Source organism: Lucilia cuprina, chromosome 2 (assembly GCF_022045245.1).
Source record: "Lucilia cuprina isolate Lc7/37 chromosome 2, ASM2204524v1, whole genome shotgun sequence".
Taxonomy (NCBI): Eukaryota; Metazoa; Arthropoda; class Insecta; order Diptera; family Calliphoridae; genus Lucilia; species Lucilia cuprina.
In genome coordinates, this window is record NC_060950.1 from 69,940,748 (window position 1) to 69,965,452 (window position 24,705).

Below are 24,705 nucleotides of genomic sequence, written 5' to 3' on the forward strand. Positions count from 1 at the left end.
TTCTGACCTTTCTGGATTATTTTCAGATATTTTGGGTATCGAGAAATACTGCGGATTTCCAACGATATTATTTTATAAATTTTTGCTAGAATCACTTCAACGTACATACAAGTCTTTAAGAAGATTATAGTTTTGCGAATAAACTAGACCAAAAACTAGTCAACTGACAAGATTATTGATTGTAAAGTGCTTTTTGGAAGATGACATTTCAGGGGTTTTGGTGAAAAATTGATTGATTTACATTAAATTTAGATATTCTTCCTTGTGATCACGTTATTTTTAATGTTACTTTGAAGCGAAATTTTGTTTTCCTTAAAACTAGTACAGTTTACCTACATACGTACATACATATGTATGTATGTAAGCGTGTTTTTATGTTGCAAACTTTGGCAATAAACTTTTGGTTGCATTTTATATTTAACCGTAAAATTTACTTAAAAAACTTTGATCTACTAATAAATAAACTTAATATAAATATTTAATTTCTTATAATTAGTTGTCTAAAAGTCTTAAATAAAACAATGCAAAAAAAACTCATTGCATTGACAACACAGTACAGCAGCAAGACTTGTTTGTATTGTTGTTGCTTTTGAAATTTTCCATTTTTAAGAAAATCTAATTTTGTCGTTACAATAACAACATTACATCTGTCCTGTCTAATCCTGCGTAAGGCATTTACAACAACAACGTTTACTTACACAAACACCTGGTGTTTTTATCATGATTTATTACTTTGTTCTCTTTCTATAACGAATTCGATTAAGAGGAGCAGATGATGATTTACAAAAATAAACGTTATATATACTGACAACCAGATGGCGTTGACGTTTAGAAAAAAAACATTAAAATAAAATGTTGCCAGATGGTGAAAAAATATCATTAACGTACGGTAAACACTATATGATGTGTGTTAGTAGCATTTTCACATCACAAATTTATTTTTAATTGAATTCCTTTTGCCAATATAATATATTTTATATTATAATTTTTGCAAAAATTATTGTTTAATTCACAAACGTTGTTGTATGATTCCGTGATAAACGGTTGTCAGATCTTACAACGTTGTCAGTAAAATGTTCCGAAAAATGTCTAATAAAGGCCCGAATCTACAATTTTTCGTTTGTAACGTTGTAAGAAAAAGCATTACTGACAATATTGCAGGAAAAAATTTGTAAGTTGACACTGTTATTAGACATTTTCTGAACTTTTTATTGCCAACGTTGTAAGATCTAACAACCGTGTATACATAACATTAGTCGTGATTGTTTTGTACACTTTTTAAATTATTTATAAAAGTAAAATATTTGATTACATTTTGCGGATCCATTTTCCTTCGATAGCTTTTTATTCGTTTTCCAACAACAAAATTGTGATGGCAATCTTTTTATTCTGCACTTTGTTAAATGTTGTTTTTATTTTAAATTCCAAACGTAGATGGCGCCACAATCTATGTAAGGTACAATAATATTTTCGCTTTTTTTACCTGCTTGAATACTGCAAGAAATTACCTTTTTCTATTTACTACCCTCTCATCATCTCTTTCTAGCACACGCATCCCAACACAGGCAAAAGCATTTTTGCAACATTGTTGGCAAAACTCAACGACGCCAATTAATTCGAACAAAAATTCGATCATCATTCGGCGTTAATCAGCGAAGCAGTAAAGACGTGTGCAGTGGTCAGTACAGCATTTGAAAAAAGTACAAGTTAATTTTTAAATAAATATTTTAAAGTACTCCAATTAATATTGTGTGTGCTTATAAATAAGAGAAAAATCATTTTTACAAAGAAAACAACAAAGTTCTTTTTTTAAAAGTGTGACTGCAATTGTGTTTTATTTGTGAATTAAACAATAAAATACAATTTTCTAACGTTCTCTTTTTACATTACTTAAACGAGTTTTAACAAATAAATCCAAACAAAATGGCCGATGTTGCTGTAGAAAACAAGTGAGTACAAAATTCGTTTATAAGTTTAAATAAAATTTGCTTGAGTTATAAAGAATTTTAATAAAAAAATTCATTGAAAATATGAAATGAAAAAAATCTAGTCTGGTGTGCAAAAAAAAAAAACGATGAAAATTTAAAAATTTTGTCTGTATCACAAAACAGCGGCATTTGCGAAAAAAATTTTACGGCGTCTCTTTGCTTACTCGTGTTGTCTTTGTTACTCTTTAATGTTTTTAATATACAAGACGTGTGTGTGTAGTAAAATATGGCTGTTTCGTTTTGCTTTAATTTTCGTATTTGCTGTTATATATACTACAACAACAATATAATAAGCAGTAAAGCGGCATTTTTTTTTCGTTTAAAAAAATATGTTCTTCGAAATGTGAAAAAAGCAGCAAAAAATGGTCTATAAAAGATGTAGAGAAAACGGAGAAGTAGGAAAAAGACGCCAAACGAGCGTTGTTTTTTGCGGTGGTTATCATCAGGCATGGGAAATACTAATTTTAAAGTAACAACTTTTTTTCAATGGTACATTTTAAGTAGTAACTAGGGTGCTAGTATATATATGGCTAATGGACTTGATCTACTGAGTTGTAACTAGTTAATAAAGTAATCTATTGACTAGTTTATGGATTACCTTTTTTAACTAGTGAAGGGCTCAAGACTACTCTGTTCACTTAAATATTTGCCTACATAGATTATAGTAATTTTGAAATACCTTACCTATCAGAAACTGTTGTAGTTTATTTATTTGTAAAAAAGAACATAAGTACTTCATGTTCCATCTCTGGTGGTGACAACAATGGTTGAAAATAATTGTGTAGAAGAAGAGAAAGAAGTTGGTTGGATTTTTAAAAAGGTTTTTGGATTTTGGCGCGGTGGGGTAGGGTAATAAAAACATCAGAGTCTGTGGTGTTGTTTTTGTAGTTTTCAACATTGCCTGCTGTATATTGTTGGTAATATGTATACAGAGTTGTGGTTGTTGGTTGGCCGCTTTAATGCCGGTTAAAAACCAACAATATGTCCGGCTTAAAAAAATGTAATGTATAATACTGGTAGCATAAGTATAGTGTGTGAAAACTTTTGTTGGATCCGAAAAAATTTTTAAGTTTAATTTATTGCTTGCTTGATATCGTCTTGAAGGGGGGGAGAAATTAGTTTTGTACAAAGTTACTTCTACGCAATAAACTTTCCAGTTTTGTTTTTTCTTGTTAGAAAAGAGCGCGCTTGTCTGGTCTGTCATGGTTTTTTGAATTTTATAAAAATATGTATGCATGTTGTGTATTTTTGTATAATGTATTTCTTCTTATACTTCCTGAACAAACAACTAAAAAAAGTTTTTTTGCTCTACTGAAAATATGTACTTTTTTCCATTTTGTGTTGGTATACACACATTTTCTTCAATATATCCAGAACAATCTTGTTTTTAATTAGCAAATAAATTGGCAAAAAATCCTAAATATGTATATTAATATTTTATGAATAATTTTATTTATATTTTGTTGCTTTTTCTTTGTTTTATCTAAATCTTAAAAGTATTTTTCAAAAAATTTTACAATTTTTCGTTTTATTCACACATTCCTTTCTTTCTTTAAAAGTCCGTTATTTTTTTCTTCTTTATATTTTGTAACTCCTTTCTTTTACCTTCGTATTCTTTAAAAGTTTTTTTGCGCGCTAAAACCTCGTTGTTTTTCACCTTCTTTATTGTTTTGCTTTATTTATTCTAGTTCCCCTTGTTACCTCTAGTTTCTTAATTATTTCTAGAATAAAAACGCAACAACAACAGCACTTAATTATTATACATGCTTCTTTCTGTTTACTTCCTTTGCGTTATTTTTTTTTTCTTTTAAATAATTCAGATTGTCATTAGAGTATTTCTTTTGTTCCATTTGTGTGTTTACACACGTTTATCACCCCTTATGCTTCCAACCGCTTTTTTGCATTGTGTATATTAATATGCCGCATGTGTGTGTATGTGTGTTTTAGTCATGTTTTTCTCTTGTGTTTTTTCGCCTGTGTATTTTGTTTTTGCATTGAAAAAACACACATGTTGTTTAAATAAAAGTGACGAACGGTGGAAGTGTCGGTCGATTTGTGTAAAATGGATCGTAAAACTGGCAGATGTGTGTTGTTTTTTCTATTTTTAGCGGTGTGTAATTTTTTTTGTTTCGTTTTTATTTAATTTGTGTTAACATTTTTTTTTGGGGTAATTTATAATTATTGTTGTAATTTTTTTATTTTTTTTTGTAACGTCTTGAATCATTGACTTTGTGTGTTAGCTTTTTAAGTAAAGTTTATTTAATGTTAGTTTACATTGTTTGAGCTTTTTGTTTTGTAGGTTTTCTCATTTAAATTTGATGTTTATTTTGTAGGGTTTCTAGTATTGGGATTATAGTTCTATATAAGCATTTTACAAGTTTTGTTAAATAAAAGTTTGTTATTCATTTATTGCTCTATAAGCTATAATATAGTAGATTCTTATTTTCATTGTAATTTCACTAAAAATTGAATGTAATTTAATTTCAAAGTTGAATGTGGAGTTTTACTTTATTTAGAAAGAATTATATGTATTTTTAAAATATTTCTCAATATTATGAAATTTGAATTGCATATTTATTCACAGTTCAATTTGAGTAAATGTTAGAATCAAACTTTTGAACTTCCCAGCAGTTCGACGGGACTGTCCCGAACTGACCACTTAACCTACCACTTGTGGTGGCCCCTAGCCAACTGACTACCTAGGTGACCGACCATTTAACATGGGCTTGTCCTACGAGGAAGTCAATCGTTACGCTACACCCTACAAAGAGACAGTAAAGAGACGATTGCCTCCGCTCTCACTTACAAAGGGGGCACTAAAGTGACGACTGTCTTCATTCTCGATTACATAGGCTACATTCTCGTGATGAATGACCCAAAACATACGAATTACATTCATCCAGGTGGTTAACTATTAGTCGAAATTACTGTCTTTTTCGTATGCATTGACTCTTTGTCGAACTGCTGTGTGTAGTCGTTATATTGTAGCATGTTAAGGTTTTATCTTGTAGAGAATGCGATAGCAGGTTTTTTAAAAGGAATTATTTTTATAAGTTTTTTTATAGGAAAATTTTTTGTATATTAGTTGTTTCTATTTGGACATTTATGTAAAATATTTTTTACCCTAGAAAAATTTACGTATAACAGTTTATTTCTACAGAAAAAATATGTGTATAACAGTTTCTATAGAAGAAGTTGTGTAAAAAGGTTTTTTTATATTGAAAACTTTGTTTAAAAAAGATTACCTTTTCAAAACAGTTTTGATAACACGTTTTTCTATTGAAAATTTTAATTATATTTACAAAATCATATGTATAACAGTTATTATTATAGAACACTTTTTGTATAATAGGTATCTATGTACCTACATAGTTTTTTTTTAGAAAATGTTCGTTGTTCATAACAAATTTTTTACTGAAAAAGTTCTGCATAAGTTTTCTTTGTTTAGGTGTGGATTTGTGTATTTTGTATAACAATTTTATTTCATAAAAAGATTCAGAAAAAAGTTTTCATATTGTAATTTCTCATTAGAAAATGGACTTTAGGACTTCAAAAATATTTTAATTTGCTTAGAAACTATATTCAAAAACTGCATTTTCTTTTAGTTTTTAGTATTTTCTTTCTTTAATTTAAATTTAATTGCTTTGAGCTACTACTCCGTTTTGTAGGTTCATAATGTTATCATCATTTCAAGGTATATATTTTTTAACACTTCTCATATTAAAAATTTTAATTATTAAAACACTTATAATTAAATGTATAAAATTAAGGTTAAAAAGTATTTTCCAACAAATAAGTAGGTACGTAAAAATATTTGGCAAAATGATTTCTCTCTTTTTTTAATCATAGCAACTTAATTTGCAAATACCTAAGTCTGCTGTCAAAAAAACCCTATCTCGTTTCTTTTATCGCCATTTTTTGTGTTGTTTAGACAACAACAAAATCTAGAAGAAATACCAAAAGTATCAGTAAAATAAAGCAAATTATTAGTGCAAGGCTGTCACATGTGTGTGCAGTAATAAGACAAATGTGCTGATAATTTCATTAATTTGTTGTTGTATACACAATTTTACCTAATACATATGTATATGATTCATAAAATTTAAATTATTTAATTAAATGTTTTACTAGGTATTAAAATTAGATTTTAAGAAGTTTACATAAATGTAAATGCTAACATAACCATGTTGTGTTAACAGTGCATTAGTAATATGTACAAGAATTAAAAACATTTGATTCTACATTTTTCAATAATTTGTTTTTCTATACAGCACTATTTAGGAAAATCTAAAATAAAAAATACAAAATAGACACTTTACTAAAGAATAATGAAATGATCGCCCCTTTTCTAAAAAAAGAGATTGTTAAAATTAAAAAAAATTATACAAACGAGCAACAAAAGTAAAATGTCAAATTAGTTAATTTAATTTGCATATAATTAGCATATCATTTACATAATTTCTGTATAAATTATTTTCAATTTCTTCTTTATACACCTGTTTCTTATATTTCCCCTTTTGTTTAAATTATTTTTTTTTTTTTTTTTTGCAGAGAAACTCCCGTTGTTGAGAAAGTTGCCGAGGAGGTTGATGCTGGCAAAAAAGAAGTTGCTGCTGAAACTCCCGCTACTGAAGAAGCAACCACCACAGAAAATGGTGAGGCTACAGCTGCTGAAGAGAAAAAGCCCAGCGAAGAAGCTGCCAAGGAGAACGGAGACAGTGAAGCTGCTGCAGCTGAAAAAACCGAAACAGATGGTGCTGCTGCCGCTGCTGAAACTCCTGCTGCCACCGAAGCTGCTGCTGAAGAATCTGCGCCAGCCACAACTGAAGAAAATGGTGTAGAAGAACCTGCTGCTGCTACTGAAGCTAATGGTGATTCTACAGGTAAATTATAATAAAATTTCTTGTTCATTTTCCTTTCGCAGTTCCCTCCATTTCCACATACTACATACTTTATTAAAAGTTTTACAAATAAATTTTCTAATTAATCGCAATTTCTTTTTTCATTTTATAGATTCTGCCCCCGCTGAGGCTGTTAAGAGGAAAGTCACCGAAGGTGAAGGTAAAACAGACGATGCCGCTGAAGTGACACCTGAAAAGAAGGCCAAATTGGAAGAGACCTCAAAAGAAGAAGTCCAAAACGGTGCGGAGGCATCTGAAGTAGCGGCTTAATCTCTTAATTAAACACACACAACAACCTACCCTCTACTATATATAATATATATTAAAAAAAAAATAACACAAAAAACAAACAAAAACTAATTCTAATAATTTACTTACATTAACATTATAAAAAAATGAAAAACTTAAAAAAAAATCCTACAAAAAAATTACAAAAAGCAAAGAAAACCTGTAAACTACCTACATACTACAAAAAAGAGAAAAACAACAAACCGAAACAACAACATCAAACCAACAACATCAAACCAACAATCAATCAACATTATTTAAAAAAAATGATGTGATCGCCGGCGATATATAATATATAATTTATTGACGCAAGAGCAGCACAGCATCCAAAAACATAATTTCAAATTTCCAAATTTCATTTTGATTATAAGGTTTTTTATGTATAAAAAAAACAATTTTTTTTTAAACAAAAATGTACTTTGTCATATTTTCATGATAAATGTGCATGTGTATTAAAAAAAAAAACAAACGAAAAAAAAAGAAGAAAATCCTATACATAATCCTAAGATATTAAAGAAATAACAATACAATCTCCTCTTGTAGAGACAGAAGTTGTAAAAATATTTTGAAAGAAAAGAACTTTTTTTTAAAAAAAATTATTCATTTTACACTTTTGTCGTCATATCTCAATTTTTTTATATATACATACATTTTAAATTATACTTGTGTATTCAATTCGAATTTCTTATTAATTCCTATGCCAGAAACCTAAAATCTTACATATGTTTTCCTTGTGAGTGCTTAGCATTTTTTCGCTAGGAAATGTGATGGGGATTTTAGTGTTAAGAAGGCATGTTATTTTTAAGAATTACTTTTAGTTTTTTTAAAAATGTCTTACCACAAACAAGACCTTTTTAAAATATAGTTGACTTTCAGATTTCTTTGTACTATTTTTTTTAAATAAATATAAAAAACACATCATCAGTTGAAACAACTACACCACTCTACCTACCAGACAAGAAGTAAAAGGCTAAAAAGTTGTAAAAATAATAAAAAATATATTTAAACAAAAACATTCAATAAAATACATTCGATTGAAAAATAAAACAAAAAATATTTGAAAAAAAACCAAACATGTGTCTCGTAATATGTAATTGTTATGTTATGAAGTTATATTGTAATCTAAGACAAATTTGTGCTAAGTTTTTAAGTAAAACTTACTTCTTTGTAGTTTTAAAGGACAGAAATTTACTTGAAATTTATACCTTTAAGAGCGGGTTTTTGAGTTGGCAATCAAATGCTAATTAATAGTCAGATTAGTTAATCTCAAAAAGATTAATTTTAACAAAAGGTTTTTGTTTTGAAAATTTGAAGAATTTTGGTTAAGTTTGTATTTTGTTTACGCCTAAACTTTTAGTTCCGAGTTTAAGATATCGTGTCGATCGAACATTTCTAAAACGAAATTATATTAAGAATAAGCTTGTTAACTTGTGCGATAATTTGTTCTTTTAAGTAATCGGTTGCAAGACACAAATCGATGAATAATAGAAAAGTGTGTTCTTTTGTTCTTCGATTTGAAAGAAATGTTTTTAAATTTCGTTTTTCTTCTTTTGGTTTTTTCTAATTTTTTTTGTATTTTTATTCTTATAGATAAAAGGAATTTGACTTAACGATTTCCGAAATCCATTTGATTCTTGACCCACGGCAGTCGTTTATTTGTATTTATTATAAAGCTGCTTAGGAATTTGTTTTAACTGGACGACATTTAAATTGGACGATAAATATTAATGAAGAAGATATAAAAAGGTAATTCGACAAAATTTTAACAATTTTTAATGTATTTCTCCTAGGGTTCTATAAATCGACTTTCGAATAATCGAACAATCGACTTTTTGTCGAAGTCGACTATTTTGTTCCAAAAAAAAGTCGAAAAGTCGACTGGAGGCGTCAAAAACAAACACTGTTTCTATTAGGGTTCTATAAATCGATTTTTTGTCGAAAAAAGTCGAAGTCGACTATTTTGTTCCAAAAAATCGACTATTTTGTTCCAAAAAATCGACTATTTTGTTCTAAAAAGTCGATAACTCGACTATCGTCTATGAAAAAAGTCGAAAAGTCGACTTTGTAAATAAAAGTCGAAATAAGTCGGAAAAATTTGAAAATAGTTAAAAAAGTCGAAAATAGAAAGAAGTCGGAAAAAGTCGAATATAGTCGAAAGTCGAAAAGTCGACTATTAATAAAATATTAAAAGTCGAAAAATCAACTTTTAATTAAATGAAAAAAGTCGAAAAGTCAACTTTTCATAAAATGCAAAAAGTCGACTATTCATAAAATGCAAAAAGTCGACTTTTCATAAAATGCAAAAAGTCGAAAAGTCGACTTTTCGTTTCAACTATAGAACCCTAGTTTCTAGCTCTTTGACACCAATTTTTTTACAACTCGACTTGAGAAGTTGTCTGTTTTCGTATATATGTACATTACTAGACTTCATCTGATATCTGGTCTGCTATAGGCTTATAGAAATAAACCGATGTGTAGACAAAATATCCTTATTTAAGTCAAGGCTTTAGTGGATCATTCATTGCCTTAGAGCAGTATATTCTGCTGATAACACGACACAATTGCTATTCTTCACTCCTGCCCGAAAAAGAGCCATATCTATTGATTGTTGTTGTTTTTTTTAACAGTTCGAATGTGACCGGTTGTTGATTTCAGGGGAAAATGTTCGATTGAAACAGCGGCCCCTGTTCTACATTTCAATTTGAAACGAAATTTTCTCCATTTGACCAACTAAATACGATCGAAATGCAGAATACCCACAATCGTAAAGCATTGAAACGAAATGGCATTCCTTCTCCATTTCCTTACGATTCAGTTTTTTGTTGGAATACCTTTTTTCGATCATTGCGTAAGTGAATGCGTAAACGTAATCGAAACGCAGAATAGGGGTGACTATATCTAGAGAGCAATCAAGTACAACAAGAAATTTACTAACTCGAGATTGCAGAGACATGCAGAAACAGGCAAATCGAGTTTATGGTGTAAAATTGTTTTTATTTTACAATATTGAAAGCCTAAAGTTATGCTATGAATGTTTCATATAATTTTGTTATTTTCTTTAAAATTGTATTAAAAAAAACAAAGCTAAGCTGTTCTTTTTCTATTGTGAGTGTTTGAAACATTTAGTCCTTCTTTGCGTTTCGAATCAAAGTTTTTTCAATTTACCATAGGTGTTTAGCATTTTGATTCACACTCCTTCACTAAATTAACAACATACAGAAAACGTAGCTACGATCTTAATGCCACAAAATACACACAATTGGAAAGCATTGAATTGAAATAAATTGCTTCTTCTTTATCTTACGATTCCGTGTTTTGTTAAAGTAACTATTTTTGATCGTAGCATAACTGAATGTGAAAACATAATGAAAATGCCGAATACTGGAGATTTTTTAAAAATATTTATGTTTTTATAGTTGGGCTGATATCAAAACATCAAATATTATTAGTTGACCACATTTTTATTTGATTTCAGTTTTTTTTCGTCTACCGTTGCCTTCAAAGTTTGTGTAAATGCATTTTTTTACAATTTCATTGCATTATTATGGTTTCTTAATAGTAATTTATTTTATTTTACACCTTGAATTTATAATTAACCTATAAATAAAACTAAGAGAGCAGTTAAACAATTGCAAGTAAAAATAAATTATTGAGTAAAATAAAATCTCAATATTATTTTGTTTTAGTAAAACACAATTTTAAAATTACATTAAAAAAACAACAGAAAGAAAGCACATTTTGTTTTAAAACATTCATATTAATACAATTTTAAATTTAGCTTATCTCCTTCACTGTTTTTTCTTTCTTTCTTTTTCTGTAAAGAGCTGAGAAGAGAGCAACAAATTCCTGTCTACCATATGTGTTGCGTATGTATGTACGTACATATGTAGGGAGTGTATGGTTTTAATAATTCTTATCTTCTCCGAACACAATTTGATGATAACAAAACAATTTTGTTAGTAGGAGACTACAGCAAACCAGTTTGTAAATGTATGTGTTGCTGCTCTGAGTGAATGGTCGCCGCCTGTCCGGGTTTATATGTATATTTATTTTTTTAACTTTATTTTATTATTTCACACTGTTGGTTTGCTTTTCTCGAAAATATCAGTGTCATTTGCTCATTAACAACGTAGACAAGTGCATGTGCCTACGCTACTCAGAGAAATTTTTCTAAAAAAAAACATAATTAGAAAAGTAAAAAACACAAACAACAAATTACAAATTACCAAAACATTTTTAAAACAATATTAAAAAAAACATAAGATATTCTTTTTCAGCTTAATAACAATTGTGAAAGAAAATAATAATTTTAAATATAACAAAAAGCGTTAAATTATTTATTGAAATAAATTATCTATTTATTAAGTAATACGTGTGTGACACAAGTGTTTAAATTCCCTCTACCAACAAAAGTCATCTACTTACTAACAACAACGACAACAACAACGTCTTCTACCAATAGCAGACAAACTTTATACCCTTGCTAATCAAATGCTAATCACACCATTCCCACCAATATACTAAATCCAACGAGTCTTTTTTTTTTTGCTTTTTAAATAGAATATTAAATTAAAACAAACAAAAACAAATCATAAAACATGTCATCAGCCTTACAGACGGTAAGTTTATTTCCCCTGTTGCTGTTTTTATTATTCTACCATAATTTAAAATATAATTATTAAGAAAATTTTCCTTTAAACTTTTACGTTGTAATTATTAACTTTTTGTTTTTTTTATAATTTTTTAAACACAAAACTATGAATTTTATATTGTCTAATTACACAAAACGCTGGTTATCGTTATGATTAATAATTAATCATTTTAATATTTTTTAATATAAACTCAAATCTTATTTTGTTAATACGAAATAAGAGAAACAGTAGATATTAAACTAAGCACAGTGGTTAAGTTTAGCAAAAAAGGAAAAAAAATAGGTTGGTAAATACAAAAAGAAAAGTTAATGCGTTACACCGTAACTAACGTGTTTCTTTTCGTTTTTAGTTTATAGTTTAGTCTATAGTCTAATCTATAGTCTAACCTGTTGGCTAGTTTATAGTCTAGTCTATAGTATAGTCTATAATCTAGTCTATAGTCTAGTATATAATCTAGGCTATAGTTTAGTTTATAGTCTAGTCTATAGTATAGTCTATAATCTAGTCTATAGTCTAGTCTATAGTCTAGTCTATAGTCTAGTCTATAGTCTAATCTATAGTCTAGTCTATAGTCTAGTCTATAGTCTAGTCTATAGTCTAGTCTATAGTCTAGTCTATAGTCTAGTCTATAGTCTAGTATATAGTCAAGTCTATAGTCTAGTCTATAGTCTAGTCTATAGTCTAGTCTATAGTATAGTCTACAGTTTAGTATAGTATAGTCTATAATCTAATCTATAATCTTGTCTATAGTCTAGTATATAATCTAGGCTATAGTCTAGTATATAGCCTAGTATATAGTCTAGTCTAAAGTCTACTCTATAGTCTACTCTATAATCTAGTTTATAGTATCGTCTACAGTTTAGTCTATAGTCTGGTTTAAAGTCTAGTATAATATAGTTTGTAGTTTATTATGTATGGTCTATAGTATCGTCTATAGTTTAGCCTATAGTGTCGGATTTTGTTTAGTCTATTATATCGTTTATAATTTAGTCTATAGCCTAGTATAATCTAATTTCTGGTTATTATATATGGTGTAGTCTATTGCCGCATATATGCCCTAGTCTAGTATATTGCCTAGTTTATAGTCTAGTCTATAGACTATTTACGCATTTAAAAAATCATATGATTAATTTCTTTATACCTAATTTCAACAACTTTAGAAGTTTCTTAAAGATTGATAAAAAAAAACTATAAGGTCTCGCTCTTTTCTTATCTGAAACTCTCAAATTTCAGTATTTTCGAAGAAAGTTCGAAAACATGAATACGTGTATTATCTTTAGTTTTCTAATAAAACATACATATTTTGAATTGATTAATTCGCTAGAAAAAAAATTCCACAATATTTTTATAAAAAAAAAAACAAATGATTTCCATACATTAAAACCTTAACAAATCAAGGTGAGAACTAAGAAATTTGCTCAAATGATAAGTTAAATAAACGATAATAAAAGTAGAAATTTATTATCGCGTGCCGGAAAAAATTATTTAACTATTAACTTCAAATTAAAAGATATTATAGTCAAACCTATACTTTTAAATATTTGTATTATTCGTTTTGTCTGTTATTTACTGTTTCCAGTCGTATTTTTTTTGTTCTATAACTAATAAAGTACTTGTACAACAATGTTTCAAAATCTTTATCTCTGACGGCATATGTATTCAATTTTTGCGAATATATTCTCTGATAATATAATATAGTACTTACTTGAGTAAATACTGGCAATATTATCGCGTAATCGTAATAATGTTAATAGGTTTATAGTTTTCTTTTGATAAATTTTTAACGGTTATAGTCTAGAGGCATAACGTTTTGAAGACTTATATGTGTTGTAGTATAGTTAGTGATTAACTTTATCAATTTGCTGCGATAATTAATATAAATTTTTTATATTAGTTATTAGAAGTTTTCTATAATCTTTTTCATACAATGAACTTTATCTTTAGTTGTTTTTGGGGCAATTTTTTTTTCCACCAGCGAATCGCTCCAGATTGCTTGAAAGCGCTAGGGATAACGGCCTTTTGTACCCTACTGATAACAACATTATTGACAGAATGAACAACAATGTATTTTAAAAGTCAAAGACTTTTAAAATATCGGATTGTTTTACATAGACGTTTTTTATAAAAATTAAATATAATGAAAGATGAATGCAATAATACTGCATATATACGTATTTAACACGAGTTAAAGATAAAATTATTGTTTTAAAATGTGAATGTAATCAGTCAACCAGCCAGCCAGCCATTTACTTTTAATACTTGGGGTTTTACAAATTGTTTTTTTAATATGTTCTCAGTTAAAACGTAATAGAGTTTGTTTGGAAATGATTCACACTATTTAATTCAGAGGAATTTGTTATTCATTTTTTATATTTTGATGTGGAAAAGTGATTAAAAACAAATTATGAAAAAATACCTGTATAATTATTTAAATTTATTTATTTGTAAATATTTAAAAAAATTAATAAACAGACAGTGGTTTTGAATAGAAAATAAATGGTAAACAAATTATTAAGGGCCAATCTTTAGGTGAAGGATTAGGGATTAATCCTCGAAAGTTGTTTTTGAATACTCAGGGCGGGTTTCTTACTACTCAGGTAAACTAGGCTTAACTTGCTGTTAAATTAAACTCGGAACAAATTTAGGCGGACCTTAACAGTTAATTGTGTTTTTCAGTCATGTGATTTAAGTTCAGTTAACTTTGTTAGTATTGCCAACTTTCCACTCAAAACATAAACAGTAAACAGCTGTTTTTTTTTGAAAATAATACTTTTGTGAAATGAAAAATTTTGGAAAAATTTTAAATAAACGTTTGAAACAATAATAAATAATACAAAACAAATCAGAAAATTACAATTTACTTAAAATATTAAGTTTTTTTCTTCCGAATTCATTATTTTATTGTTTTTGTTAATTGTGTTTTAGCAAGTATAGTACAGATTTACTTTTTTTAAGAATGGATTGATCCATCAAGAGAAAAGTTTGATTTTAGCACAATTTAAAGAGTTTTTAAATAAAAATAATTATTTAAAAAAATTTCCAATACCATTTATTATTATTTGTTTTAAGAAAATATACACGCATGTTCATAGTTTAAAATTCGCGATAAGAATACATACATAGTTTAAACGATAATGATGTATGTCATGAATTTATTTAGTTAATGCGCAACAATTTCTCCAACTGCCCCTTTTAACTATTGACAACATTATTTTCTTTTATGTATTTTAAGAAATTACTAATAAAATCAGTCTTATCTAAGACTAACTAAACATTATCAAACCCCATTTAGATTTCGTTCATCAACTTGAAAACCCAAAAAAAAAAGAAACAAAAATCTAATGTTAGTTCAATGTTATCTAGTTTAGTTTTTTTAATCATGGTGGAGGCAAACACTTGGAAATTGATCTTGAATTTTGTTGCTTGGCTAAATAATTGATTAAGTAATTTTTTGCAAATATTTTATAACGCTTGAGGGGGTTTTTCTTGCGTGTTAAAAGTAAATATTATTATTATTATTATGGAAAAACCAGACAGCAATAGTTCAGAAAATAAAACTATTTTAAGAAGTATCCGACTAGAGTTATCTCTGATTATGAAATGAAGTTTTTCAGATAAAGATAATAAATATTCAGTTTTTTTTTAAGATAGAGTGTCTTTGGTAGGTTAATATTAAGGGCGTGTTTTTAGATAAACATAATCTGCATTTATTGTTTAAACCTGGTGTAATAAGTTTTGTGTTTTTCAGTAAACAGTAACGTTACTTATTATCTTAGTTTAACTGAGTATTATTGGTCAATTAAACTTAAGTTATAACTGATAAAACACAATTAACAAAAATAATAAAACAATGATTTCGGTAGAACAAAAACTTAAAATTTTAAGTAAATTGCAATTTTCTGATTTGTTTTGTTTTATTTGTTATTGTTTTAAACGTTTATTTTAAATTTTTTCAAAATATTTCATTTTACAATGGTATTATTTGCAAAAAAACAGCTGTTCATTGTTTATGTTTTTGAGTGAAAAGTTGGCAATACTAACAAAGTTAACTGAACATAACTGTTTAAACTAACAGCAAGTTAAGCCTAGTTTAACTGAGTAGTGAGAAACTTGCCCTTAGTCTGCCAGACCGGAACGCATGGGTTCGTTCTCCGCCTTAGGCACTAGTGAAAGGGCTCACAACAGGCTCAATGGAGGCCTAGTTAAGTTTTGCTAATTTTATTGTTGTTTACATCGTTAGTTAGTTTGAATGGAGGATGTATACACATCAAATCCGAAGAAATACACCTAGGCCTCTATCAGGCCTGTTGTGCGCTCCTTAACCAGTGCCACGGGTGGAAATTGAACCCACCACCTCCGGTCTACCAGACTAGAACACTAACCTACCGAAGGCCACTGTTTACATCGCCGTATTTTTAAATTATTGCTAAATGCGTATTTTTTGTAAAAAATACTTTAATCCATGAAAACAATTGAAATAAATTGTTGTTATAGAATTTGATTCAGAATCTGTTATCAATTTTAGTTAACGACTTTCTTTAATATGAAAAGTTATTGACCTTTAATAGGGTGTTTAAATAAAAATCAAAATGCATTGCCGGCATACAATGCATTTAATAAACAATATTTGGGCGTTTTTTCCGGGGGTGTTAGTGAGAATCTAACATTTGTTGCTGCCTTCAAGGAGCATGCGCTAATATAAGTATTTCAGTTACTATAAAAGAGAACTGCCGGTAAATTGTTAAACCAAAAATATAAAAAAACTAAATTGTTTAAAGCAACTAAATATAAAAGAGAAACTACAATATGTACTATATTTACATGTAATTTTGTACATTTTTATTATATATAATGAATTTATAAAAATATATATAAATAAAATTGATTTAATAATTTAGTGCTATAGTCATCGTGTTAATCGCGTGCCAATTTCGAGGTGAAATACTAACTTGGAAACGTTAGAATGACAAATATTTACAAACATATATAACTACGTTTAATAGAGAATTTCAATGAATGAATATAATATATTTCAGACTACTAGGGGTTGAATGATTTTGTTGGTCGTTTGCAGGGTTGTATGCTCGTTTAATGATTTTTATTTCTGGCCAAATTCGTTATTTGAACACGTAACGTGCTCAAGGAAAGAAATATAAAAAAAACTATTACGACAAAATAGTGCCTTATTTTGAGTTTTGTGCGAATACATTTTTTATTTATTTTTATAAATAGAAAAAAAAAACCAATACGTAATTGAACTTTGGTCATATCAACAAAAAATAAACGTCATTTCCAGAAAAAAAAACATAACTGTGATAAAATTTTTAAGCAGAATCCTTTTGAAAAGTTTTTCCAAATCAATATGAAACAAAGTGTGACTAGAAAAGTGGGTAAAAAACCAATATCTCATGAAAGGGTGTGGCAATTATTTGGACCACAAGTAGGCTATAGAAAATTGAAATTTTTATATATATTTACTTTTTAAATAAGTGTTCCAATTAAAATATTATATTCTTTTCTATTTTAAACAGGCCACTTTGGAGGAAATGCGTCTTGCTGCTTCACGCATATGTCGTGATTACTTAAATGGACGTTGGAAGGTAGTGCCAGCTGAACAATTGATATTCAAAAGAATCAGGTAAAGTGACCTCATTATATTCATATGTACGTTCAATTTTATACATTACATTTCTTTTAATTATAGTGGTGGTCTTTCGAATTTTTTGTATTATGTAAGTCTGCCACCACAGCAAGATAATGCTAATGAGTCGGTAGATTATCAGGCACCACAAGCAATGGAAACCTCTTTGGATCGTGCCACTGCAACTGCTTTACTCACCTCTGTAGATGATGAAAATAGAAATGAGCCCCATTACAATGAATTGGTGGCAGCAGTGGGCGATATGAATGGCAATAAACGTAAAAGATTTGACAGTGCCTCTTCTGGCTGTTCAGCCGCTTTAAGACAAAATGAACCCGAGGAAGTAAGTTTTTTTCATTTAAATTTATTAAACCTCTAACACTCATTACAATTTCTTTTAATTCCCAGGTACTCTTACGTATATATGGTCAATCGCATGGCGAAGATGCTCTCGAGGCTATGATTACCGAATCTGTAGTCTTTGCTTTACTCAGCGAGCGTCATTTTGGTCCTAAACTTCATGGTATATTCCCCGGAGGTCGTATTGAACAGTATATACCCGCTAGAGCTTTACTTACAACTGAACTCTCCGATCCCAAGATTTCGCTTAAGATAGCCGAAAAAATGGGTGAAATTCATGGTCTTAATATACCTATGTCCAAAGAACCCGACTGGGTTTGGAATTGTATGAATCGTTGGCAACGTCATTTGCCCGCAATTTTAAGTCGTAACGATTGGCAAGAGAATCAAAAACATGCCGAATTTGTACGCAATTTAAATTATGCCGAGGAAACTAAATGGCTTAAATCGGTTATTGATCAGGGACAATATCCTGTTCTATTTTGTCACAATGATTTTCAAGAGGGTAATATATTGTTAAGAAGTAATAGTTCATCTGAAGAGTAAGTGAAAATTTGTAAAGATATTTTGGAAGTATTTAGTAATAATGAGATGTTTTTCTCGAAATTTTCAGAACAAATTTAAACGATTCTCTTATGGATACAAATAATGAGGAGGGTGATGTTTTAAATAAGTAAGTAATAAATGGACGTATTATTGTGTTTTCTTTTAGGGAAAACAATCGGTGTTCCAAAATTAACGCAACTGGTTTAAGAAATCTGTACATTTTTCACGGCAATTAAGTTTAATGAAATGTGTGCAGAAACTTGGTGGTATTTATGTTCTCCAAGTTCAGTTCTAGTTCAGTTCTAGTTCAGTTCTAGTTCAGTTCTAGTTCAGTTCTAGTTCAGTTATATTTCAGTTCTATTTCAGTTCTAGTTCAGTTCTATTTCAGTTCTAGTTTAGCTCTAGTTCAGTTCTAGTTCGGTTCTAGTTCAGTTCTAGTACAGTTCTAGTTCAGTTCTAGTTCAGTTCTAGTTCAGTTCTAGTTCAGTTCTAGTTCAGTTCTAGTTCAGTTCTAGTTCAGTTCTAGTTCAGTTCTAGTTCAGTTCTAGTTCAGTTCTAGTTCAGTTCTAGTTCAGTTCTAGTTCAGTTCTAGTTCAGTTCTAGTTCAGTTCTAGTTCAGTTCTAGTTCAGTTCTAGTTCAGTTCTAGTTCATTTCTAGTTCAGTTCTAGTTCAGTTCTAGTTCAGTTCTAGTTCTAGTTCAGTTCTAGTTCTAGTTCAGTTCTAGTTCAGTTCTAGTTCAGTTCTAGTTCAGTTCTAGTTCAGTTCTAGATCAGTTCTAGTTCAGTTCTAGTTCAGTTCTAGTTCAGTTCTAGTTCAGTTCTAGTTCAGTTCTAGTTCAGTTCTAGTTCAGTTCTAGTTCAGTTCTAGTTCAGTTCTAGTTCAGTTCTAGTTCAGTTCTAGTTCAGTTCTAGTTCAGTTCTAGTTCAGTTCTAGTACAGTTCTAATTAAAATCCAGTTTACCTTAAACTTAATAGGTTTATATCCATTACCTGTTAAAATCTTAATGATCTCTGTCATTATTTAAAAATTCTGGATTTCGAAATTCCGGAATATTAAAAAAAATATTTGAAATATCCTAGTGTTTCGTCATACAAATGTACATATTGAATTGGTGTTAATATGCGAAGTGAAAATCAACATTAATATTTTATTTTAATACGAAATTAAAATATGTGTTGGTGGACAGTGTTAAAAACAAAAAAATAGCATTGGTAAATCTTATAAAATAGAAACAAAACCTGTAACTAATTTATCACCATTATCTGTTAATTTATTTTTAGCAAACGCTCCAGAACTGATCTTAATACATCAGCAGATTCTGCACTTTGTTCACAGGATTCCGCCGAACCAGATCTAATGATTATCGATTTTGAATATTGTGCCTATAACTACAGAGGTTTTGATTTGGCAAATCATTTCCTTGAATGGACCTTTGACTATAGTAATCCCGTGTTTCCTTTCTATCATCATTACAAACAACAATTTCCTAATCTCGAACAGAGACAACAATTTATAAGATCCTATTTGAAGAGATTAAATGAAAGTGAAGATGATTGGGAACCCACACAAAAGGAAATCGATGATGTTGATAATGAAATTAAATTATTTAAAATGTTCTCGCATCTCTTCTGGAGTTTGTGGTCGGTGGTAAATGTGACCTCTAACATAGAATTTGGTTATTGGGTAAGTAAGAACAAAATAAAATGTGAAATGTTTGAAATTAATCTAAATTGTTTATATTTTCTTTTTATTCTCTAGGACTATGCTATTACACGTATAAATGAATATTTGCAACTCAAAGAGAATTTCATTGCTGAAAATACTTTAAAAGTTTGAAAAACTTCAATTCATATAAAACGCAAAAGGCAGTGCAAGTATTTTCATTAATAATCGAATTTTTTTTAGTATTCGAAATTCATACGCATTTAGACTTGTAAGAAGTATGTTCGAGACAGGGTCTATATACATAAGGAAACACATAAATATATTTGGAAATGTGTTTATCTTTAAGGTTTTTTTCATAAATTAAGACTATGTCTTTTTGATTTTTGTCATTTTATAGAATTTATGCATATTTAAGCTAACAAAGAAACAAAAAAATATTACTATTATGGAATAGTGCTGTGATGGTTTATCAAATTTCTAAGACTTTAATTCTCCTCTACCCCCTCTCCCCATACTTGATATTTTTATTTTTACTATTATTATAATTATTATTAAAATTGTTATTTTTATAAAGCACCAAGTATTATTATGAATATGAATTTGTTTTACTCCTTTTTCAGAGTTTACACTTAATCATCCTTACCCTTTTTCTTTCTTGTTTTATTTTTTTAAAGTGTTCACATTTTTTTTAATAATTTACTTAATTTAGCTAGTTGATATATTAAATAATTAAATAAACTATTTTTGTTAAAAAAACATCACTTGTTAATTTACTTTTTGTAAAAAATTAACAATGTTTAAAACTAGAAGAAATAAATTTTGGAATAAAATAAACAACATTATTATTAATAATACGATAATGGTTTATAATTTAGCAAAACATTTTTAAATAAATATTAATACAAATATCTATGCAATATTAAATAAAATGAAAAATAATATAAACTTGTGGTGTTTTTATTTATTTAAAATTTGGTAGATTGAATCAGAAGGAGATTTAGTTCAAATATTGTTTTTAATTAGAATAGTCAACTTAATTACAAATTATATGAAATTAGTATTAGATTGGTGGTTAGTTTTCTAGTGTGGAAGACTGACAGAGGTGGATTGGATTCCTACTGTAAGTATTGGAGACCTAGGTGTATGTAAACTGTCAGTTAGATAGATAGATAGATAGATAGATAGATAGATAGATAGATAGATAGACAGATATATAGACAGATATATAGATAGATAGGTAGATAGATAGAAAGATAGATAGATAGATAGATAGATAGATAGATAGATAGATAGATAGATAGATAGATAGATAGATAGACAGACAGATATATAGATATATAGGTAGATAGATAGAAAGATAGATAGATAGATAGATAGATAGATAGATAGATAGATAGACAGATAGATAGATAGATAGATATATAGACAGACAGATAGACAGACAGATAGATAGATAGATAGACAGACAGACAGACAGACAGACAGACAGACAGACAGACAGACAGATAGATAGATAGATAGATAGATAGATAGATAGATAGATAGATAGATAGATAGATAGACAGATAGACAGATAGGTAGATAGATAGAGAGATAGATAGATAGATAGATATATAGATATATAGATATATAGATAGATAGATAGATAGATAGATAGATAGATAGATAGATAGATAGATAGATAGATAGATAGATAGATAGATAGATAGATAGATAGATAGATAGATAGACAGATAGACAGATAGACAGATAGACAGATAGACAGATAGACAGATAGACAGATAGATAGATAGATAGATAGATAGATAGATAGATAGATAGATAGATAGATAGATAGTAGTTTTTGTTAGGTAAAACACAACAAGAACAATACCAACAACTACCAGTCAAAGTTGGGTATGACTAGCCTCCACTAAGAAATCCCTATGTGGTAATAGATAGATAGTACTTTTTGTTAGGTAAAACACAACAACAACAATACCAACAACTACCAGTCAAAGTTGGGTATGACTAGCCTCCACTAAGAAATCCCTATGTGGTAGGGATTGTATTTTTAGGTAAAAACCTAAAAATACAATTTCTTGCTTACCTTCATATAAAATTACTCTAAAGCACTGTCATTCTAAATTCTTCCGTTACACATACCATTATCACATATCATTAATTTCATAATTGAATTTTGAAAGCTGCATTTTTCTAATGCGTAGATATATTAACATTAATATGTTCATTATCATATTAGTTTAATGAAAAGTTAAATAGACATTGAAAAACTGACTCTTCAATTTTAAACCATTTGCTTTTGCCTAATAAGCTTTCATTTATCTCTCGCCTAATTCTCGTCGTCGCTCTCACTTACTTAATATTTGCACATTCCTTTTATTACCATTTTCCTGTCACTTAGTTTTGTTCTTTTATTCGTGTCGCATGGTCGTGCTTTGCCAAATTATTAAATTATTAATCAATTAAAAACAGTTAAATGTGCATAAAGTATGTTAATTATAAATTAAATATACAAAATAAATGAATAGTTGTTATAATTGTTGTTTCAAACTATAAATCCAATAAAATATACAAAGATATGCAACCATTTGCCTAAGTCTTTTGCGGCGGTGTCGTGTTTTTGTGTTTACTAAAGAGTGTTAAAGAAAATGCTAATAAATATATTAGAAAAAGGCTAAATAATGCTTTATAATATTAATAAATATAGTTATTTTTTTTTTTTGGGTTTTGATTAGGATGGCGGTGCATCAAGCACTCATATTGCCAGGTTATCACACGTTTGTCCAGAGAAAACCCCACCAACCGACCTATACCTTCATATAGGAAGTTGGAGCATCCGGACTTGATTTCATCAAAAGTATTAATGGTCTCCACCAGTATATATTTGAGTTTAAATGGTCTCCACCAGGTTATATCGTGAGTATTTTATGGTCTCCACCAGTTAAAAACGTTTGAGTATTCTATGGTCTCCACCAATAAAACATAACCTCACTTGAGGTAAAACGAAAGCACGAGGTTAATGTAGACAACATGTAACTTTGAACAGTTACATGAAGTAATACATTACACCAGTGCGAGCGAGACGCAAAACTGTCGAAAGCCAGGCAACAAACACAAGCCTGAACGCGTTTAAGAAATAACCGCGATGACGCGAGAGTTGTTCCCCAACTCAGACCTGAATTGCGACTGATATAGTTATTTTGAAAATATGTTAAATTTTGTTTAAAAAAAATCATTAGCAAAGGCTGCAAAGCTGTGTTTTCATATTATTATTTTGTGAAGTTTGTGTAGTAAAAGCAGCAGCAGCAGCAGCAGCTCTGCCCTTATCTGCAGTAGCTGAGAGCATTGTTGTTTTTATGTGGTGGTGAGTATTTGTTTTGGTTTAACTGCCAGTCGAATGTTATACATACTAATCCACTGCCCACATGTATTTGTTTTGGTTTTACATTGTGTGCTTTAGTGTTTTTGCTCTGTTAAAACAAGTGTTGTAAAGAAAATGTTAAGTTAACATGATATGATTTGTTTATCATTTCAACTTAGAAATGGTATAGTAGAATGTTTATAAATTAAAAACACTTTAGATTTTTGATAAAAACAAAAGAATTTCAACGAATTTATAAGCGATTTTAACTTTCAATAATTTGTGCAGAATATGTATGTTAAATCATTGAAAGATTTTAACGAATGCCTTACTATTTTTCATTCATACTCTGATTAAATGGACGTGTTGTATGTTCTTCATTTGTATGAAAAATTAAATTTACTTATTTCTCTTGCAATGCTTGCAATTTCGTTTTCCATTTACGTCTCCTTCAAACAATATAAATGACAATAACGACCGTTGCAATAAAGCCTAGCGAATAACCATTGTATACTCTCCCAGCATGAAAATTAAATTGCAGTTGGAATTTTCAAAGCTTTCCATAACAAACTGACGATGATGATGATGATGAACAGAAAGAAAACAAGACGAAAGACAAGAAGTAAAGACACTTTGTTAGTAGTTGGCAGTATTTGAACAATGTCCTTAAATTTAATTGAATTTAACGTAAGACGTTGACAGTGGCAAGTAAATGTTTTGCAAGAAAATATATACTTTTTTTCTTTTATTGCATACGAGTGGAAACAATTGATGACTAACAGCAAATCGACTGTATGTTATACGTGTGGTTTAAATGAACTTAAACATTCATTGAATACTCTTATCTATGGTAGGATTATGGTAGTAACTTTAGCAATATACACACAAAATAGATGTGTGATACATGAATTGTTACAAAGTACATATTAAATTTAATTTGCAATTTTCTGTCAATTTCTTGAGTACATGTACATTTGAAGGGGCAGCATTCAATTATTCCTGAAAGGTGTGTTAATTATCCTTTACAAAGTCTGAGAAACAAGTGACTTATTAACAACGACTATGAAGTAGTGATGTTAATAGTCTAGTCTGTAAACTAGTTTATGGTATCGTCTGTATTATCTTCTATAGTCTAGGGCATAGTGTAGTTTATAGTCTAGTCTAGTCTATAGTCTAGTCTAGTCTATATTCTACTCTAGTCTATAGTCTAGTCTATAGTCTAGTCTATAGTCTAGTCTATAGTCTAGTCTATAGTCTAGTCTATAGTCTAGTCTATAGTCTCGTCTATAGTCTAGTCTA

General features: G+C 28.9%; 2 protein-coding genes across 3 annotated transcripts; both read left to right on the forward strand.

Annotated features, from left to right (window-relative positions):
* The first annotated feature begins 1,630 nt into the window (after positions 1 to 1,630).
* On the forward strand, positions 1,631 to 8,154 carry LOC111674531 (cytochrome c1). Its single transcript, XM_023435152.2, has 3 exons — positions 1,631 to 1,949; positions 6,540 to 6,871; positions 7,002 to 8,154. Exons 1-3 carry the CDS (start codon positions 1,924 to 1,926, stop codon positions 7,157 to 7,159), a joined length of 516 nt encoding a protein of 171 aa, XP_023290920.1. The 5' UTR covers positions 1,631 to 1,923; the 3' UTR covers positions 7,160 to 8,154.
* Positions 8,155 to 11,465: 3,311 nt separating this feature from the next.
* LOC111674532 (choline/ethanolamine kinase) lies at positions 11,466 to 20,798 on the forward strand. 2 transcript variants are annotated; one of them, XM_023435153.2, is made up of 7 exons: positions 11,466 to 11,796; positions 17,361 to 17,467; positions 17,534 to 17,813; positions 17,879 to 18,372; positions 18,444 to 18,503; positions 19,658 to 20,060; positions 20,136 to 20,798. In XM_023435153.2, the coding sequence occupies exons 1-7, from the start codon at positions 11,776 to 11,778 to the stop codon at positions 20,211 to 20,213; spliced, it is 1,443 nt and encodes a 480-aa protein (XP_023290921.1). In that variant the 5' UTR covers positions 11,466 to 11,775; the 3' UTR covers positions 20,214 to 20,798. The 2 variants fall into 2 exon arrangements, with proteins under 2 accessions (XP_023290921.1, XP_046809529.1); XM_046953573.1 differs by lacking the exon at positions 11,466 to 11,796 and adding an exon at positions 16,845 to 17,269.
* Positions 20,799 to 24,705: the final 3,907 nt, after the last annotated feature.

Coding starts and splice junctions, on each gene's coding strand:
- LOC111674531 (XM_023435152.2), top strand. CDS start 1,924: ATGGCCGATGTTGCTGTAGAAAACAA. Junction 1,950..6,539: donor GATGTTGCTGTAGAAAACAA/GTGAGTACAAAA, acceptor TTTTTTTTGCAG/AGAAACTCCCGTTGTTGAGA. Junction 6,872..7,001: donor AGCTAATGGTGATTCTACAG/GTAAATTATAAT, acceptor TTCATTTTATAG/ATTCTGCCCCCGCTGAGGCT.
- LOC111674532 (XM_046953573.1), top strand. CDS start 17,192: ATGAAACAAAGTGTGACTAGAAAAGTGGGTAAAAAACCAATATCTCAT. Junction 17,468..17,533: donor TTGATATTCAAAAGAATCAG/GTAAAGTGACCT, acceptor TTTTAATTATAG/TGGTGGTCTTTCGAATTTTT. Junction 17,814..17,878: donor GACAAAATGAACCCGAGGAA/GTAAGTTTTTTT, acceptor TTTAATTCCCAG/GTACTCTTACGTATATATGG.